Below are 20,431 nucleotides of genomic sequence, written 5' to 3'. Positions count from 1 at the left end.
ATAACACGAAGTTATACATTTTTGCATGTGTATATACAATTTTCTCTCGCTTTATACAAAACAGAAACAGAATTATACACTTCTGTGTATAAAGCGAGAGAGACGAGCGAGAATGGAGAGTGGCGAGCGAGATTTTTGAGAGAGACGCTCGCAAATTTGAATTAATATTTACTATGGAGCACAATTAAATCAAACCTTAGCTATTTCATTTAGTTTAGGTTATTAATTTGCTATTATATACAATTTTCCTTCGGAAAAAGGTCAATAATGGGTTTGGATGGATTTGAATTGTTGTGAATTTTAAAAATTTTAAATATTTTTAGACCATACGGTGAAATTGGGATATTTATGAACCTTTTCGCGTAAGTTACGAGCATAAATGAAATAACTGCGCAATTACCGAAAATACCCCTACAAACCCCAAGCGTAGCAATGACAAGCTCTGCTAAACCCTTGCAAGCAAGCAGCAGCAGCAGTCTCCAAACTATGTACATGCATTTCCTCCTCCGTCGAACTCACCACCAGCGTCAACAATGGCGGACACTGTTCGACGATGCCCTTTCCATCAAACATGTAAGAGATCGTGGATTAGACCACGCTGTTGAAAGAGAAAAGAATCTCAAACCACTTCTCAACATCAAGAATCTTATCAAATCTGAACCATCGAAATCGATTCCCTTAAACATCATCACACAATCTAAAGATTCTCTACAAATCCCATCTCGCCCCATTGAGTTTATCCGAAAATACCCTTCAATTTTTCAAGAATTTTTCCCAGCTAGCATAAACATACATCCCCATATCAAGTTAACCCCAGAAATTCTCAGTATTGATTCAGATGAAGAGTTGTTCTATCAAAGTGTAAGTTACAAAGAAGATGTTGCAGATAGGCTTTTGAAGATTTTGATGATAGGTAAAACTAATAAAATTCCTTTACATGTTATTGATAAGCTTAAATGGGATTTGGGCTTGTGTAATAATTTTGTGGAAACTATAGTACCAGAATATCCGGATTATTTTCAGGTGAATAATGAGTCAATGTTGGAATTAGTTTGTTGGAGTCATGAACTTGCTGTCTCCTCTTTGGAAAAACAAGCAGTGAAATGTGGAAGTGAAGATTTGTTAGTTAAGTTTGATTTGAAGTATTCAAATGGGTTTGAGATGGATAAGAAGTACAAGAAATGGGTTGATGAATGGAAAAAATTGCCTTATATTTCGCCATATGAGAATGTAAAGAATCTTCCTGCAAAGAGTGATGAAGCTGATAAGTGGGCAGTGATAATTTTGCATGAAATTCTTAGTCTTTGTGTTGGGAAGAAGGCGGAGAAAGATAATTTGCTTTTGATAGGAGAGTATTTGGGACTTCGTTCTAGGTTTAAGAGGGCATTGTTGTTGCATCCTGGGATATTCTATGTGTCAAGTAAGATCGACACACATACTGTGGTACTGAAGGAGGGATATAAAAGGGGAATGTTAATTCAGAAGAACTCGTTGATAGAACTGAGGTCTAAGTATGTTTATCTCATGAACAAGGTTACGGAGGATAAAAAATCAAAAGAAGTGCAGCTAAAAGGTAGTCATGATCTGAAAGAAGGTGATGGAAAGGAAACTGATGTTGATAATGAAGATGAAGATGAAGACTATGATGAGGACTCTGATGATGTGCATAATGACTACCATGATGATGAGACGGACAATGAGGGTAGAGATGAGAAGCATAGCCAAAGAGTAAACTTGAGGAGAAGAGTTGATGATAGAAACTCAATGACAAGAGATGATGATAGGAAGCCTACCCGAAGATTATACTCAAGGACTAGAGATTATGATAGGAATACTTCAGCTACCTCTTCGAGGACTAGAGATTATGATAGGAATACTTTAGCTACCTCTCCAAGGACTAGAGATTATGATAGGACTACTTCAGCTGCCTCACCGAGGACTAGAGGTTATGATAGGAATACTTCAGCTACCTCTCCGAGGACTAGAGATTATGATAGGAATACTTCAGCTACCTCTCCGAGGACTAGAGATTATGATAGGAATACTTCAGCTACCTCTCCGAGGACATCCTTGGGGAGAAATCAAAACAGAGATGTGGAAAGGCCATCAAGAAGATCGTGTTGGAGGGCAGAAAATAATAGTGAGCTAGATGCTCGATCAACATATGGGGACAGAAAGCTTCCAATAAATTCATGGAAGACTTCAGCAGGAAGAAGTTCCAACAGAACCAACGAAAGAACCTCTCGATCTCCTAGGAGGGTGGAGATTAACGATAATCAATATGCTCACCGGAGATCAAGTAACAAATTTGATCTTCATAGAAACCGGGGAACATCCGAACGGAGGAGGAATTCCACTCCATGAAAATCTATCCGCTTTGTGAAGACACTGCATAATAGGCTTGCTTTTGATAGTTTTAGGTTTGTCAGTTGTCAATCACATATGCAAGGTATAAGGTTGTAACAACATATTGCAGAATCTTGTCTCATCTAATTTGGTAATTTAAGTGAATTTTCCCCGTGTGATTCTTAACTGATTTATGTGTATAAATTTATCATCATGTTTATTAGTTTGTTTTTAGCCTGTAATCCTTGATGTCTCACCTGCTAATTTTGCCTGCTTCAGCATCAGCAACGCCACATGGTTCACCAGGAACGAGATCTGGTGTGCCATAGTTCATGAAGTTGGCGCACGTTGATACCGTTGTCACTGTGCTGTTTTAGTGCGAATTTGGTGCTACTGTTTTGGTGCAATTTCGGGGTCTGATTATGGTGTTTTTATTGTTTAGTTTTTGGTGCAGTTCCGATGCTTTTCTGGTGGTTTTGTTGGTGCAAGTCTAATGTTGTTTTAGAGGTGATTTTGATGCTGCTGTTCTGGTGTAATTTTAATGCTGTTTTGATACTTTTTTGGAGTAAATTTAGTGCAGTTTTGGTGCATTTCTGGTGCTATTTTGATACTTTTCTGGTGAAATACTGGTCTTGTGTTGAAGAACTTTTGGTGCATTTTTGGTGCTGCTTTCATGCAGTTCTGGTGTAAATCTGCTGCAATTTTAGTAGTGTTCTTCTGCAATTCTGATATACTTTTGGTTCTTTTTGTAAAACTAAATACAAGATACTGATATGTTTAGTACCCTCCTAATAAAATTCAATTAGGAGTTCTAGTTAGTGAATTATCAACAGCGAAAGCACACCCAATGATCACCATAATATCAAATTTTTATAGCCTTTTCTCTCTGAATTTAAACATTCTATCGCAGAGGACATCACGTGTTACCTCTTTTTTCAGATAATTAACTTAGGATGCAAAAGTATTTAATGTTTGAACATAAAATGTGTTGGCAGTTTCTTCAAACTCTTGATTGTTAATGTTATTGTGTTGGTGTCAACTCCTATGTAAAGATCATGTCATCGATAAGCTCATGTCATCGATAAGCTGTAACTTGTAAGTATGTCATGTCCTATCTAATTACCTCTTCCCAATATTACTTCGCCTTACAACTACCTTTTTCTCATAACCACCATAACAACCCCTCACACCTTTTCACTAGGAAATCTACGCATTTCCTCTTTAATGCTTGAACCATTTCAGTTTTGCCTTTTGTTTGGTCAAAATAATCAAAATGTTATGCGAAAGCTGATAATTGCAACTCATGACAGTGATAAATTAGACCACAAAGAAAAGTATACGAAAACAATCATTATTATTAATATTATTTTAACCAAACAACCTACATATAAGAAACTAATTAGTATAAAAAAAATATAGCTATAAAGAAGAAATAATTACTTCTTAAATAAATTCTTTAACTACTATATTGTGAATGTTATTGTGTTGTTACAGGTACAAATGATCTTCAATGTATAAGATTTTTTTAAAAAAAAATCCTTCGAGAGGATTAACCAAACATGAAAGTCTTTTTCTTCAAGAAAGTTTTTTCCATAGAAGACTGTTTTTAATTAAGGCACAATTGTAGTAGAACTCAAATTAAATAAGGTAGAAGATTCGAGGCAAATCCTAACACCTCATACATCTTGTTCAGTATGGAAGTCACTCCTACTTTGTCTCAAACATTTCTGTTTCACTTGCATACCTTCTAATATGCCAACAAATTCACCTCAATATCCTTATTTTTGCTACTCTCATCTTTTGGACATGCAAATTTTTGACCTAGCAATACCACCTCATGCAATATATATAACTGATCTAACGACTACTTTATAAAACATATACCTTTTTAGGTAATTTGAAATGAGCATAAAGATTTAATATAGTTGACTATATATGTAGCTTTATTACTATAATTAGATAATTATTTGTTTGGTTTATGTATGTCTAAGTTGACAAGTATTCAACAAATTAAATTCCTACATGATTACATTATATTTTAGTATAAAAATAAGAGTTTTTCGACTAAAAAAAGACGATCCCTTTTTAAATCAAAAGAACTACCTCATCTCACTTACCAAAAAAATTGTGTGAAAATGAAAGAGGTGTATACCCTCAAATTGCCTCTATTAGGTGCAACACCAATTAATAATAAAGCACTCGTCAATCCACAAGGCAAGGTAGAAACAATTGAAGGTTTGTTTTAAGATGCTCAAATTACATGTAAGCCGTCTTTGGCAGCTTGATTTAGACTTGAGAAATGGTGATTTTATTAATCCAAGAGAAAAAAAGATTAAAAGGTAAATTGAGCAAGCTATCTGTTAAAGAAAGAGGAGAAGTTGTTGACTTTAATCTAAAGTTAGAAGGAATGTTAAAGAAAATATAACCTAGCTAATGAAAAGAAGTCAACTAGGCATTTCTTATTCCTATCTGTAAATGGAACCTTCTAACTATACACATGCTTGGGAAATGGTGATTCTCCAAAATGAACCTTTTTGGAGTATCTGCTCGTCGACATTTTTAAAAAGTCCAAGCAATATTATACCTAACTTAAATTTGTAGTTAACTTTCTTATCCCTTGAGTATACCTACGCAAGCCCAAGGTACTCTTCCCCTATGCATCTCTGAAATATTTCAGCACACATTTCAAATCCATATCAATGCTAGTAGCAGTTTGACTCTCTACATAAGGTTACGACATAAGAGTTTAGTGTTTACCCGGCAAACCATAAAGACCAGAAATACAATTTTCTGGATCTGCAGACATTATAACTTCATGATATTCGAACAAAGCGACTAAGGAAGATAACAAGGGAGTGTCAAAAGAAGTTAAGTCGAAATCTTGACATATATTTGGGTGAAAAATCCTTTAGTGTTGGGACAAAAACCCAATCGCTGCATAATTCAGCATGAACACATTCGTAGGAATGGTTGGCCCCATGACAGTGAGTATGAAGACCAAGGTATGGATATTCATTGTGATGCTTCAAGCTGTGATGTAACTTTTCTTCTTTTCTTCCTTTTGATTTGCCTCATAAAAGCAAAGCTAGGACCACAAGTCCACAACTATAGTTACAATCATTCTAAGACATTAATAATATTCAACTAATATACTTTAGAATTAGCAAGCAGTTCAGACTCAAAAAGATGTACAAAAGTTCTCTTAGAAAGTATTCAAATCACCCCTCACACCTGTCCACAGCAACCAGAAAGCGAGAGTATAATCTCGAGCTGTGAGGTCATCAAACTTTTCTGACAATGAACCCCAAAAGAATACTACCCAAGCCAACCAGCAAGATGTACAAAAGTCGAACTCCAGTACGACGTTCATGACGTCCATGCCTCAGAAGCTCCTGGACAATGGTTTCAAACAGAACCAAATGATAAAATCATCTTAGCCAAAATGTCAACAGAACAGATGGAAAAATTTCTCTGTGCACACCTACTAAATTCAAACAGTTGTTGCAAGAAAAACAGATAAAGGCGCAAGTTTGCTATGAAGTTCCCAGCTTAGGCCAAATCACCAGCCTATGGTTATCACACTAAAATTAAGTAGTCTGCGAACTATTTTCTGCTGAACGCACAATAATGTTTCTTAAAATCAGCTTGGTCCACATCTGAAAACAAGTTCTAGTCTCTAACAGTTACTACCTTCTCTCTAAAACTCGCCTTTCAAGACTAACTTAGATTATTTGGTTAATGCTAGTACGCTAACGGACCTGTTTACCACTATAACTGGGGATTAATGACACCATGCACATAAAATTATCTGAAACTTGTAAACTAGTAGACAGAAAAAGGGAACATCAATTTACTAAAAAACCATTGACCAGTAAATAGTAATGCAGAAACACAGGGAAGACATATTTACTTTGACTGCTGCACTATGCAGCCTCCTTCTGGAATAATATGGATTAGTAGCATTAACATAAACTCCTCCCATGATCATAGCTTCAAAGACCAGGCCTCTGGAGTCCACTTGGAAAATCACTAATAGAAGCAGGACTGTTAATGGGTTCTAACCTGGAAAAGAGCTGTTACCTTTTTGTCTTTCAAACATTTGGCTCTGGAAATGACACCACAACAACATACCCAGTGTAGTCCCACAATACTTCTCATAAATAATAAAAATCATTTTCCCTTATAAAAATGTCAGCACAAGGGCTATGGAATTCCATTTGTGAACAAATAGCTAGACTAGTGATATGCCCATAGCGGTTAGTTGGGAAAAAGCTAGAAGGAACCACTATAAGCTTAACATGGACGGTTCTTTATTAGGCAATCTAGAAGTTGGAGGTATGGGAGGGATTTTAGCGATAGCAACAGAAATTGGGTTCTTGGATTCATGAAAGGTGTTCCAAAAGCTACTAACAACATGACTGAGCTTTGTGCCTTGCTCTATCGATTGAGGATCACTATGGAAAATAACTACGATAGATCAACATTGACTCCTTAGAGGTAATTAAATTAATCTACTCCTTAAAAACAAGGACATTTACTCTACTATTATGGATGAATGCAGGATATTGACGGTGATGCTACAAGCACCTCAGCTGACTAACTGCTACAAAGAAAGAACAGCTTCACGAACTTACTAGCAAAGGAAGGAGCAAAGAAGAAACTTTTTGGTAACATATTTTTGTTGATAGTTCCTCCTTGTTCGCTAATGAAGCTTTTCAGTTACACATATTAGGAACTACTTTTGAAAGATCCATCTCAGTTATCTATACCAATCCCGGCTTGCATATATAGTAGAAGACTCCAGAGTCTGTCTGAATCCTGTATCTTGTAATAATGCCTAACTATGTGTAATATATATAAAGAATGTCTGTTAATCCAAAGAAAAAGAAAGAAACATCAAATACCAGGTCTCGGCTGAGTTTAGCATTTTCTCGAAGAATGGAGTCTCTCTCTTCCATCAACCTCAAAATGAGATCTCTGGCCTGCAGTACAACCAAGAAATGAATTTTGTATCAAAAAGGAATTATCACACATCTGTCTGGTATCAAGGTTGGAAATGTGAGAGGGCATTAAGTTTGACACTAGCATGCTGAAAGAACGAAACCCGTTGCCTAAATTCAAAGATAGGTGTTGAGGCATAATGTGTTTCTGGTAGAAGAAGCACAGACAATTCTTATTGAACAGTTCTACTGTTTATGTTTTTTTTTCTTGTTTTGATGAAATTTCACATGTAATAATTATCAAACTATCTCCTTCTCAGGAGAGATAATCCTGAAATAGTAAAGAAATATTTTAAAATTCATAAATACAATAGCGTTGGGTGTTTCCAGCTTGTTTATCACCTCTACCTGTGTGTGCAAAGTTGAGCTAACTCTTTAAATGACTAAACAATTTCTGAGTTACCAAGTAAGTTAGTGAAAATAACTGACAACACAATAATACGCCTCAAACCAATCAAGTTGGGAAGCTGGTGAAAAGAAACAAACATAAATTCATTTCCTCTTCAGGTTCTGGTGTCACCTTATATTCAATGAATAAGAGATTTCAGCAAGTAGGTTTTGCCATTTGTCAAAAGAGTGTCCGGAGTTGCTGACTACCAACAGAAGCAGCAGACTAATTAATTTCAAAAGAAATGCGCTTAGCATAAATTGTTGAAAACAGAACATTAGATTAAGAGGGGCTGAAAGAGAAGGAAAATACTATTCTCACTTATCACATCTTGAAGGTGAATAACAGTGTTTTTATTCTCTTTTATTCCTTCTGATGTTATATTAAGGGTTTTCAGATCATTCTTGCAAAGTCCTTCCGAAAAGTGGCCACTGTCAAAGAAATGAGAGATGCTCAGATTGGAATTTAAGGTTCAGAAGACCTTTATATGATTGGGAGGTGAATAGAATGGTTGAATTTCTAAATAGCCTGGAACGGTACAAGGAACTCAGTAACAGTGAAGATAAACTGTTATGGGCTCCAGATACACAGGGGAGATTCTTAGTTGGAACAGCTTAGAAACTCACAGAGGACACACACTCAATCAAGCTACTAGCCATGGAAAATGATCTGGAAAGTTAAGGTACCCTTCAAGGTTGCCTGTTTTACTTGGCTCTTAGAAAAACAGGAGGTTCTCACACAGGATAACCGTATGAAGAAGGGCCTTGATTTGTGCTCCAGATGTTTTTATTGTGAATGTGAGACAGAGACAATGAATCATCTCTTTTTACACTGTAAGGAGACAGTGAAGCTTTGGCAAATTTTCATCAATAAAAGGAGCATCAGTGGTCTATGCCAAGAAACATGAAGGAAGCTTTGGCATGTTGGAATCTGGGTGGAAATCAGTGGGGCACAGGGAGAGATGGAAGATTGTCCAAGACTGCATTTGGTGGACTATTTGGCTGGAAAGGAATCAGAGATGTTTTGAGAACAAGAGCTGTTCTATGGAGAAGATGAAGCTGAAATGTTTAGCTCTTTTCTATTTTTGGTGTAAACATGAAAATCCTCATTAAAAATGAGGATACCCGTAGTATCTTACAGTACTTACGGAGTTCATAGGAAAACAACAACACTTCTGTTTTTCTGATTGTAAGTATTACTGGAATACGTCCTGAGCATTCCTGTGTTTATAATACAAGTTACCTTTTCAAAAAAAAACTTTCTATTGAATTACATGTTTACTACAATGACCTCCATCTTCTTCTTTCTTTCTGGAAAACTGAGAAATCCCCAAGGGTGAATGGAGAACAGTTAGGAACTCGCCAACTCGGTGGATAACGAACCCACCCTTCTCCACTTAACCAGGCTTTCGTAGAGGCATTGTTCAAACCTGTGACGTGTGCCTAACCCACATATCACATATTTGTGCTCTTACTATCAGACCAAAGCCCTGCAGACCTAATACCTCCATCTACTAAACAGATTAACTGCACAACAAGGAAATGATGGTTGAGGTCTTGAGGATCAAATCAACTTCCTATAAGAGTAGGTTATAAAACACCAACATATATTGGCTCCTTTTAGGAGAAGAACCAGTTGAGAAGATGGTAGCAATTGGGAAACTAAATATTGAATAAATCTAAAGCTGATCAAATTTCTCGAGTTGAAAAAGTATAATCTGATAGGTTAATGAGGTTCATTAATCTTTCTAATGAACACAAAGATTCAAAGAATTCACTTAAAGGTGTGCCCAGACTTCTTCCCTGGTTGAGCCCATCAAGTAACTCCAATGAGTCAGTAGGTACTCCACGTTTACAGGTCAGATGACAAACATTTCTCCCAGGAGACTTATTTGTCTGATGAATTATAAATATCCAGACGTCAATGCTTTACATGACCACCAAGACATACCTTAATGGAGTTGTCCTGAGGCTCACTGTCTTCTTGTAAATCCTGTATAAGCAACAAAAAAATCATTTACAACTATGTCCCTACCATGATGAACAGATGAATAAAATTAAAGGCGGTATTTTAATCGATTAAATAAGATACAAAAAACTAATTTAGATAGTCATTTTACACTGTCAGAAGCTGTTGGTGAAGTTCCTTCCTCAGAATCTTCAGGGACTGGTGATGGTTTTCGCGGTGGTGAGACATAAATAACTTTTAGTTTGCATTCCTCAACATCATTTACCCCGGACTTGTTGAACTTCAGAAAATGAAAAGAATAAGATTGGAATGTACCGAAGTTGACTACAACACATCAAACTTTACGAAAGGCTAAAACAAAAAGAATCCATAAGCTAAAATACCATGTCTGGGTTAATATCTTTTGCTGTAGACCCAGGGTCCACAATCACACTCTGTACAAGAAACTTGTCTTTGCATTGCATACCTGGAGGTAACTCCATTTGAGGTTGCATCGTAACTAAAGTCCAATTGTCCACAAATGTAAACCAAAAATAACATCAAACAACATCCATCAGATCTAAAATAACCATCACATAAACTAGAAAAGCACCTGTAACATTGGACCTTGATCGTGGGAGAACAATTCCACTGTTCGGCCTAACAGTATACTTTCTGGGATTGGTCGTCTTTACCTATTAAAAGTTAAGAATAGTACATAATTTGACCATTTTAATACAGTAGTAAATCCTGCTCAGCCAAATTATAAAACAACTAACTTCTAAATGATCGTTTCCTTTATTACAGAAGATTTTCCTCATATATATTTTTTTCCGTCAATTATGATTCTTTTTACAGAAAAATAATAATCCTTAATTGAGTTAAGGTAAGGATTTCAGCCTTTTCTATCATCTAAATCTATAAGGTAAAATTACCCTCAACCAGCATTTGAGGCAAACCAAGTACTTTAACTTTATCAATCACAAATTAATATGCTTCTTCATTTCTGGTATTTCCTTTTTCAATCTACTTTGTACTGTTTAACTTGATCTATCAAAAACAGTGAATAAACCCAGACTCCACTTTGTGAGATTACACCAGGTATATTGTTGGGTGGCTCTACAACATGATTTTCTCCTTACTTAGGAGTCAGGACTCAGAACCCTGGTATGTTGTTGATGTTGAATCACAAATTTAAAGTACACATATTAATCAACGATAGTTACACTATTTTTAGTCCCCAAAACCCATTTCAAAAATAAAAAATTTAAGTAAAAAAACGATATAGTACCTTGAAAGCAACATGATTATCAGTCTTATTGATGAGTTGAAAAGCGGTCGAAACTGGCTTGTTGAGTTCAACTTGGAAACAAGAAAAAAACAATAGTCAAAACCCTAGCAAGTTAAATTAAAACTGATGAAATTGAAGAAGAAGAAACTCACATGGAAATTTGAGGTCCAAAGGATCGATACTTAGAAGTAGTTGTTCAGTTGTCATCTTCAAAATCAAACAAATTTCTGAATTCTCAATTCTCAAGAGACGAATTTGAACATGAATTTTATAAGTTTGCGTTTCCCAATGCAAAATAGAATCTTATTTTGATGGAATCAGAATACATATACTATTTTATTAACATAATAATACTTAGTACTTTTAATTGATTAAATAAATTTATTTAACTCACGAAGCACGTTTTTCTTTACAAATTTTAAAAATTATTTTCCAATATCCTCATACTATTCGGCGAAGATCTTCTATTAACTATTATTATTGATAAAATAAAGGTTTAAAATGTTCTTAAAATTATAAGAAATTCAAAAATATTCTCCATTAATAATTTGTCTAGTGTTTTGATAAAAAAATCATTTTTACCTTTCATAAAAAATCTCTTTCTTATAAACATATTGTTGTCTTTTTTTTAAAAAAAGGGGGCTAGTTTTAAAATATAACACTTTATTTTTTTTGTGGTTTACGATATTATACTTACCTACTTTATTTTCATTTTCTTGTAACCATTCTTTAAATCGATTTAAAATAAATATAAATTAATTTAAATTTAATAATTTTAACCTTTTATATATTAATTTCTTCATATTAATAAATATTATATTTTTAATAAAAATCATTTGACAAATACTTTAAAAATAAATAAGCAAAAATACATTAATACTATTTTATATATATATATATATATATAAAACTGATCCACCATTTTTTATTAAACAAATATCAAAATCTTCATTCAAGCTACCGCCATTTTCAACAAATATTAAATTTTCATTTCCATTTCATCAACTTTACCAATTAAATAATGGTTTCTTGCCACAATAACCTATTTCTTCAAAAATCGAAGATAAAAATGACTCTTCAAGAGAGAAATCCGATATCATATTTTTGTTCTTGTTAAGCATTTCCCCGAGCTAAGAAGAAAAATGACCCAAGAAATAGATAAAAAATCGTTGAAAATTAGATCTAAGCTTGCATAAGGGGTCAATAATGGAGGAAGTTGCTAGTTTTTCAAAGTAATTGAATTTGTAATTTCTAAAATTACGTCACAATTGTTATTGTAGCAATGATGATGATCATCATTTTCTCTATATAACCACAACTACTCAACGTCCGACCAACCTCCGAACTCTCCTTGGATGGAAGCTATTCTTTGCGGAAGGTAATCTTTTTCCCTTCTTTTAGTCAAATTAGTGAAATCTGGTGATGTGTTCTGTTTGAATTTTGAAATGTCAGTTTACTTTAAAATATTTTTCTGGGTGCGTATAATTTTCTCCAAGTGGTAATTGATGTTAATTGTTTGGATGAACAATTGATTTTGTTATTTCACTTTAATATGCCATTTGTAGATTATAAAAAGATGCAATCTTTTGCAATGAAGGGACTTGATTAATCTTGTTAGATATGAAGTTTAAAGTCCAACATTGTGGAGATGGTGCTTTGAATTGTTATATTTTTACTTCCAAACTCATCGATATATAAAAACAAAAAAAAGAGTCACTTTGTAATTCAAATTGCTGTTTTTAGGAACTCTGGTTAAAAGATATTTTGTTCCTAATCCTTTTTATGGGTTGGAAAATGAATCAATTATTGACTTTGCCAATTCATCTACAGGAACACTAGACTTTCTGATTTTTCACCACATTTGATTGCAAGCTAGTATGTTTATAATGTATTTAATCCATCTCATTTACATAAGACTGAGTGACTGTTACGAACTACTACTTCATTTTCTTTGTGATTTTGCAACTATTCCTTGTGTTTGTTGCCTCTAATAAGTGATTCCTTTTTCATGGGTAAGTCAAATGAACTTGCGATTTCTGAAGCGACGACATAAATGTTTGTTGTAATGGATAAGCTAATTCATCTCTCTTTCGCTTCTTATACTCCAAAATATCTCTAATATGTTGTAGATTAGGTTCTACAACATCAACCATTGATAATCAAAAGGGAGAATACCAAGTAACACGATTAGTGTTACATATAGATTTTTAGATTGAATTAAGTTTTGAGATGGAGAGCCTCATTTTCTTCTTCTTATCAAAAATATTTTCTTCTCTATTATCGATCCATGTTGCATACTATAAAATTTCAGAAGTGATATTCTAATATTCTCTTAAGATTGATATCGGCAAGCATCTTATTTTAAAGAAAATAGTGCAAAATGGGAATGAAACATTGGAACTTTGCCAGTAGATGGATCATGGAAAATGTACTAATGTGTTTTGATATTTGGCTCTAATAACAAGCTTTCACAGAATGATAGAATAGATCTTTTGCCACAAACCAATGTATTTTACTAACACTTCAATCTATCTTTTTCTTGCCAAGATGCATTATATTTTCCAAATCTTTCACACTTCTGTTGCTTTGCTTGACTATCAGACTTCAGAAATAAATATTTTCGAAGTCCTTCCTCTCTAGAAAATGAAAAAATGTTTCAGAAATAACATATAAAGGTGTCATAAGGTAAACCACAAAGGCACTATTGAATAACCTTTTTAGGTTGTCTAGTTGCAGCAGAATTTTTTGTGCAACATTATTTGATCGTCTTGAAGGACTCGTATCTCCATTAAGAGATGCATTAAGAGCTGTTGTATTTGCAAAGGAAGGAGTGTTTCTAGTTGACTTCCTTGAGTAGGGAAAATAATAGTAGTATTTCTTGTGGCATGTTCCTGTAATAATTACTATTAGCTAATGTATATTTTATACAAAATAAGAGAAATAAAAAAAATCTTGAAAGAATATTTCACCCATAAAACAGCTCCACTTAAATCAGCAGTAGATAATCCAGGCCACCTTTTTGTTTTTAGCCATATCCTTTCCTCTTCTAGTCGTAAATAAAATGAATTAGAATACATGATACGTATGCAAATTGTTATATGTTTTAATGTAAGGCATGATGTCTATATACCTTTTCCCCTTTGGTTTAACTGGTGCTCCCTGACAAGTCCTTTTATTATGTCCATAATATTTACAATTTGAACACCTTAATGTGCATGACCTCTTTGATTGGAAAGTTACATCACCTTCATCAGCAACTCTTTTTCTGTTTTTATCCGAGTTTGTAAAACATCTATTGCTATGAATTCTTGATTACATCTCCTGCATAATACTTATTTAACAAATAAAGCAAAAATTCAACTTGTCTGAAGTTGTATATCTACTCTTACAATGATTCTTTCATTTTGTCAATTTACCTTTAAAGTATGTGCTCTCGAGACTAGTTTTATTAGTACAAACAAATCAATAATTTGTTCTATCTAAGGTAGTAAGACTTTTCAAAAATCAATTTACCTGAAGTAGTAAATCTTCTCTTCTAATGATTCTTCCATTTGGTCAAGTTACTTACAGATTATGTATTCTCCAATATATTTTTTACACTTTTTTAATTGGTTGATTACAAAATAGTTATAACTGTTCATTTTCTATTGCAACAATAAATATATTCTTTATGTTAAAACTTCATCATCCTCTTTAATTGTAGGTTAATAGATGCATTGGAGATATTTAGTAGATTATTCTGTTAATAAATGAATTTAAATTATGAAAAAATTGATAAAAAAGATAAAATAGAAATGGTAGTCACAGAGAGATGCCACATCAAAGGTTATTCACCCGTTGAGACTTGATGTGTTGATGCTCTTCTATTTCACAAAAAAAAAAAACTTAACAAAATGATTAATAATTATATTATAAATATAGTGAATGTTTGTGAACCTAGGGTTTAAAAAAAAGTTTTCCTTGTCATGATTAAACCTAGGGTTTCTAAAACTTTGATAAAACTTCATGAATTTATTATATATATGTTCCAAATCAGATTATAATGTTATTACTCAGATTATCGCATGAATTTCAGAACCCTAGCTTTGTATTTCTTTAGTTCTTGAGTTACACATGCTAGGTCTGATATTTTAGACACTTCAGATATTCATGCCTCAGTTATAAATGCATAACTTCCAGATTAATTGTTGCATTCTCAATTTGTATGTTGAGTTTTGAGCTATACGGTATTTACAGAAACTCAGCCATAATCAATAAATTTATAGAATTAGTTGGGAATAGAATCATACAGAGTTGGACTAGGGTTCAACGTACCCAATTAGTCCCAGAACTACTAGTCAAGTAGGTTGTAAGTCCCCTCTGTAGGCAATCAGTTTAGTGATTACACCAGCATGCCTTTATACCTTTGGTAGGGTATATTGGGTCCTCTCGATGGGGTGTATACATCAGACTCCACATTCAGCTCATGTGGTTTTATTATCGGTTATTAGTAGCTCCTACAGTTCAGTCAGACTCTCTATATTGACCATTTATCAGTATATTCAGTATTCAGTTTCAACATGTTATAAAATTGGTGATTGCATCAGTTAGTTCAGAAATCATCATATCATGTTCAGATTATTTTACTAGCTTCTGTGCTTGTTCATTTATGTTTTATTTCAGCTTCACTCTATCCTACATGCTCAGTACCTTTCAAGTACTGATGCATACGTGCGCTACATCTTCTCGTGATGTACGTTCAGGTTCTCAGCATCCAGATCACGCATAGATTGATTTCCAATCTCCAGTTTAGCAGATTCAGTGGTGAGTCCTCATTCTCCGAGGACAACAATCATGAGTGTCATTTCAGTCTTTAGTCATTTAGTTTCAGTTTTTGCTAGATTTAGCTGGGGGCTTGTCCCAGTAATTTTAGTCCAATTTAGAGGCTTATTTCAGACATAGTTAGTTTCAGCTTAGTGTAAAGTTAATAACTTCTTTGTATTAAACTCATTGATTTCATTTATCTTAGTTATAGAATATGGGTATTCTCCCTCTTTTGAGTTTAAATTTATGATTTAGCTTCCACAACAGTTTATATTCTTTAGTATGTTTATGCACATGCCAGCAGGGTTAGCTTGGGATCACTTGTGGTCCTAGATTCCTTGTCCGCATCTCGGGTTAGCTCGGGGCGTGACAAAACTTGGTATCACAGCACTAGGTTTAAGTGTCCTAGGGTGTCTGAAAAGCCGCACTAAGTAGAGTCCTTTTCATGGGTGTGAAGTGCACCACATCTAATGAGAGGGAGGCTATGAAATGTTTTAGGAAAAACTTCACTTTCTTGGTATTCTTATCGTGCGTGAGGTATGATCTTATTCCATTCTTACTTGACGTTCTACGTTTCAGATCATGCCTCCTCGTATAGCTAATGCTAGGAATGCGAAAGCCACGAATGCAAATGCAACTCCTCCAGTCCTAGATCAGGAAGTCTCCAATGTTAAGTTCAAAAATGCCATGCAGATGGTGACTCAGAGTATGACTAACCAGAATAATTGGGTTCATGATCATGTGAATGAAAATGATAGATTAGTAGCAGCAAGGGTCAGTGACTTTGTTAGGATGAATCCTCCTGAGTTCTTAAAATCACAAGCTAAAGAGGAACCTCAAAATTTCTTAGATGAGATCAAGAAGATCTTTTAGGTAATGCAAGTCACCGGGAATGATCGGGTTGAGTTAGCATCATACCAGTTAAAGGATGTTGCTCATATTTGGTACACTCAGTGGAAGGAGAATAGGGGTGCAAATGCGGCTCCTATCACTTGGGATTGCTTTAGTGAGACTTTCCTCGAATGGTTTTTTCCAATAGAGTTGAGAGAAGCAAAAACCCAAGTATTCATGAACTTAAGGCAGGGTAACATGACAGTCCAAGAGTATTCCCTAAATTTTGACCAACTCTCAAGGTATGCTCCTCACATGGTTGATGACTCCAGGGCTCAGATGAACAAGTTTTTGTATGGAGTGTCGGATTTGGTGAAAATTGAGTGCAGAAATGCTATGTTACTAGGAGATATGAACATGTCTAGGCTTATGCCTCATGCTTAGCAGGTTGAGGGCGATAAGCTTAGGGAATAGGCTAAGGAAAATAAGAAGGCTAGGACTGTGAACTATGACTATTCTCAGCAGAAATTGGGTGGTGGAAATTGCTTGCAGGGTCAGCAGAAGTTTTCGGCTCCAACCCTTTCATCAGCTAGAGTTCCATCCTCTAAGAGCAGGTATGACCAGAAGGGTAGAGCACCAGACTCTAAATCTCAAGGAAGTGTTTCAGGCACCAAGACTTATCCCACTTACCTTAAGTGTGGTAAGAACCATCCGGACGAGTGTCTTACAGGAAAAGAGGGATGTTTTGGGTGCGGTCAATCTGGTTATAGGTTGAGGGATTGTCCTTCTAGACAAGGTCAAGGAGGTGGTAATGGTAGATCTAAGTCTACAACTTCAGCAGCACCAGCAAGTTGCCCAACTTAGCAGGGTAACTCATCTGGTACAGGTGGCGGTCAGCGCCAGAACAAGTTGTATGCTCTTCAGGCTCGCCAGGATCTCCTAATGTAGTCACAGGTACGTTACTTGTCTTTGACCTTGATGTTTATGCATTGTTAGATCCAACAACTACTCTTTCTTTTGTAACTCCTTACGTAGCAGTCCAATTCAATATCAGTCCAGAAACTCTCTCAGAACCTTTCTCAGTCTCTACTTGAGTCGGTGACCCAGTTATAGCTAGACGGGTATACAGAAATTGCCTGTCACAGTCTCTTAGAAAGCCACCTTAGCATATCTAGTAGTGATAGAAATGGTAGACTTCGATGTCATTTTACGTATGGATTGGTTACATTACTATTATTCCTCAGTCTATTGTAGAACTAGGATTGTTAATTTTCAGTTTCCAGACGAACCAATCTTAGAATGGAAAGGTAGTAGCTTAGCGCCTATGGGTCGATTTATTTCTTACCTTAAGGCTAGAAAGATGATATCTAAGTGTTATCTCTATCATCTAGTTCGGGTTAATGATTCTAGCCTTAAAACCCCAACTCTTGAGTCAGTTTCAGTAGTCTGTGAGTTTCCAGAAGTATTTTCAGAAGATCTTCCAAGAGTCCTTCCCGAAATGGAAATCGACTTTGGAGTTGATCTCTGTCCAGATACCCAGCCTATTTTTATTCCTCCTTACAGAATGGCTCCAGCAGAGCTTAAAGAATTGAAAGAGCAGTTGAAAGACATTCTAGATAAGGGCTTCATCGGACCTAGTATTTCACCATGGGGTGCACCAGTGTTGTTCATAAGGAAGAAAGATGGTTCTCTCAGAATGAGCATTGAATATAGACAGTTGAACAAGGTCACAATCAAGAATAAGTTACCATCCCCAGGATTGATTACTTGTTTGACCAACTTCAGGGTGCTAGTCACTTCTAAAAAATAGATCTCAGATCGGGTTATCATCAGCTTAGAGTCAGAGATAGTGACATTCCGAAAATAGCCTTTAAAACTTGGTATGGTCATTATGAATTTGTAGTTATGTTGTTTGGACTAACAAATGCACCTGTAGCTTACATGGATTTGATGAACAGAGTGTTCAAGTTCGTTATCGTCTTCATTGATGATATCCTCATTTACTCTAGGAATGAGAAAGAACATGCCAATAATTTGAGAATAGTTTTACAAACTCTCAAGGATCGCCAGTTATTCGCTAAGTTCAGCAAATGTGAGTTTTGGTTGCAATCCGTTGATTTCCTTGGTCACATTGTATCTAGCGAAGGGATCCAAGTAGATTCACTAAAGATAGAAGCAGTGAAACAATGGCCCAGACCTACCTCTGCTGCAGATATAAGAATTCTAAAGTCTAGCGGGTTATTATAGAAGTTTCATGAGAGGATTGTCCCTTATAGCCTCACTATTAACTAGGTTGACTCAGAAGATGGTCATGTTTCAATAATCAGATGATTGTGAGAAAAGTTTTGTAGAGTTGAAAACAAGATTGATTACAGATCCTGTCTTGACTATACCAGAGGGTTCAGATGGTTATGTGATGTATTGTGATGCATCCAGAGTTGGCCTAGGTTGTGTGTTGATGCGGCGAGGTAAGGTGATATCCTTTTGTGCTTGTTCAGTTATGTCTTATTTTAGCTTTACTATATACTACATGCTCAGTACCTTTCAAGTACTGACGCATACGTGCGCTAAATCTTCTCGTGATGTAGGTTCAGGTTCTCATTATCCAGATCACGCATAGATCGATTTTTGATATCCAGTTCAGCAGATTCAGTGGTGAATCCTCATTCTCCGAGGACAACAGTCATGAGTGCCATTTCAGTTTTTAGTCATTTAGTTTCAGTTTTTGCTAGATTTAGTTGGGGGCTTGTCCAGTATTTTTAGTCCAGTTTAGAAGCTTATTTCAGACATAGTTAGTTTCAACTTAGTATTGAGTTAAAAACTTCTTTGTATATAAACTCATTGATTTCATTTATCTTAGTTATAGAATATGGGTATTCTCCCTCTTTTGAGTTTAAATTTATGATTTAGCTTCTGCAACAGTTTATATTCTTTAGTATGCTCATGCACATGCCAACAGGGTTAGCTTGGAATCACTTGTGGTCCTGGATTCCGTGTCCGCGTCTTGGGGGTAGCTCAGGGCATGATAGATTCCACGCGCATCAAGCCGTGTGAACCCGGTCTAACCTATGCATTCTAGGTATGTTTAGGTTTTACTTAGCATAGTCGTTTTCGGGTTGTTACTGCAAATCACATAAGTCACACTAGTTCAAGTCTTAATTATTAAGATTTCCAATAGTTTTACATATTACTTCTTCTACCATATTTCATGCTTAGAATGCATGACTCAGGATTCATGAGATACGCGATATATCTGTCAAATTTTAAAATTTAGATATAAAATTTATTTATTTCAATTAATTGGTTGTAACTGATTTTCTTAATTAGAGGAGTAATGAGGATTTTCAAAATACATAGATAATTAATTTCATGTTATTATTCTTAGAAATAATAAATTCATTAATATTATTTTTATAAGATAAAAAGATGTATATCTTGATAATGTAATTTTGTTAATTTCAAATTATTACTCTTAAAATAATAAATTCATTAATTTGGTATATATATTATCAATATATGATGTATTCAACAAACTAAACACTTTGATACATGAGTATCATACAGGTACATTCATATGTATCATAGATTTATCTAGCATTAATTTCATGTATCTATTTATATATGTCTAATATTAATTTCATGTATCTTTTATATGCATCTAGTATTGATTTGATGTATCACTATCAATTGCATATGTTATATCCAAAAACATGTGTATCGAATGCATAGTAAACAAATACATCTAATTATGTTTATTTAAATTCATACGTTATATCCAAAAACATATATCTCGAATACATAATAAACATTTACATTTAATTATGT

The 20,431-nt window shown here is 34.8% G+C and overlaps 2 protein-coding genes and 1 long non-coding RNA gene across 5 annotated transcripts; 2 read left to right on the top strand and 1 right to left on the bottom strand.

Annotated features, from left to right (window-relative positions):
- Positions 1–327: 327 nt before the first annotated feature.
- LOC101246929 (protein WHAT'S THIS FACTOR 9, mitochondrial) lies at positions 328–2,936 on the top strand. 2 transcript variants are annotated; one of them, XM_004240755.5, is made up of 2 exons: positions 328–2,449; positions 2,626–2,936. In XM_004240755.5, the coding sequence occupies exon 1, from the start codon at positions 433–435 to the stop codon at positions 2,362–2,364; it is 1,932 nt and encodes a 643-aa protein (XP_004240803.2). In that variant the 5' UTR covers positions 328–432; the 3' UTR covers positions 2,365–2,449; positions 2,626–2,936. The 2 variants fall into 2 exon arrangements, with proteins under 2 accessions (XP_004240803.2, XP_010322008.1); XM_010323706.4 differs by having other exon boundaries at positions 328–2,497.
- Positions 2,937–5,204: 2,268 nt separating this feature from the next.
- Positions 5,205–11,929, bottom strand: LOC101248682 (vesicle-associated protein 1-1). Of its 2 annotated transcripts, none has more exons than XR_011221701.1 (8): positions 11,125–11,929; positions 10,973–11,043; positions 10,295–10,376; positions 10,086–10,201; positions 9,854–9,982; positions 9,685–9,726; positions 6,257–7,328; positions 5,205–5,738 (listed from the first exon to the last, which is right to left on the bottom strand). XR_011221701.1 is itself a non-coding variant. In XM_004240711.4 (8 exons), the coding sequence occupies exons 1-8, from the start codon at positions 11,177–11,179 to the stop codon at positions 5,628–5,630; spliced, it is 684 nt and encodes a 227-aa protein (XP_004240759.1). In that variant the 5' UTR covers positions 11,180–11,929; the 3' UTR covers positions 5,205–5,627. The 2 variants fall into 2 exon arrangements, 1 of the variants encoding a protein (XP_004240759.1); XM_004240711.4 differs by having other exon boundaries at positions 7,251–7,328.
- A 281-nt stretch (positions 11,930–12,210) lies between these two features.
- On the top strand, positions 12,211–19,504 carry LOC138349121 (uncharacterized). The gene is made up of 2 exons (XR_011221702.1): positions 12,211–12,350; positions 15,635–19,504. It is a non-coding gene; the product is annotated as an uncharacterized lncRNA (long non-coding RNA).
- Positions 19,505–20,431: the final 927 nt, after the last annotated feature.

Source organism: Solanum lycopersicum, chromosome 6 (genome assembly GCF_036512215.1).
Source record: "Solanum lycopersicum chromosome 6, SLM_r2.1".
Classification (NCBI taxonomy): Eukaryota; Viridiplantae; Streptophyta; class Magnoliopsida; order Solanales; family Solanaceae; genus Solanum; species Solanum lycopersicum.
Note: the sequence above shows the minus strand (reverse complement) of the source record. Positions and strands in the feature narration are given on the sequence as shown.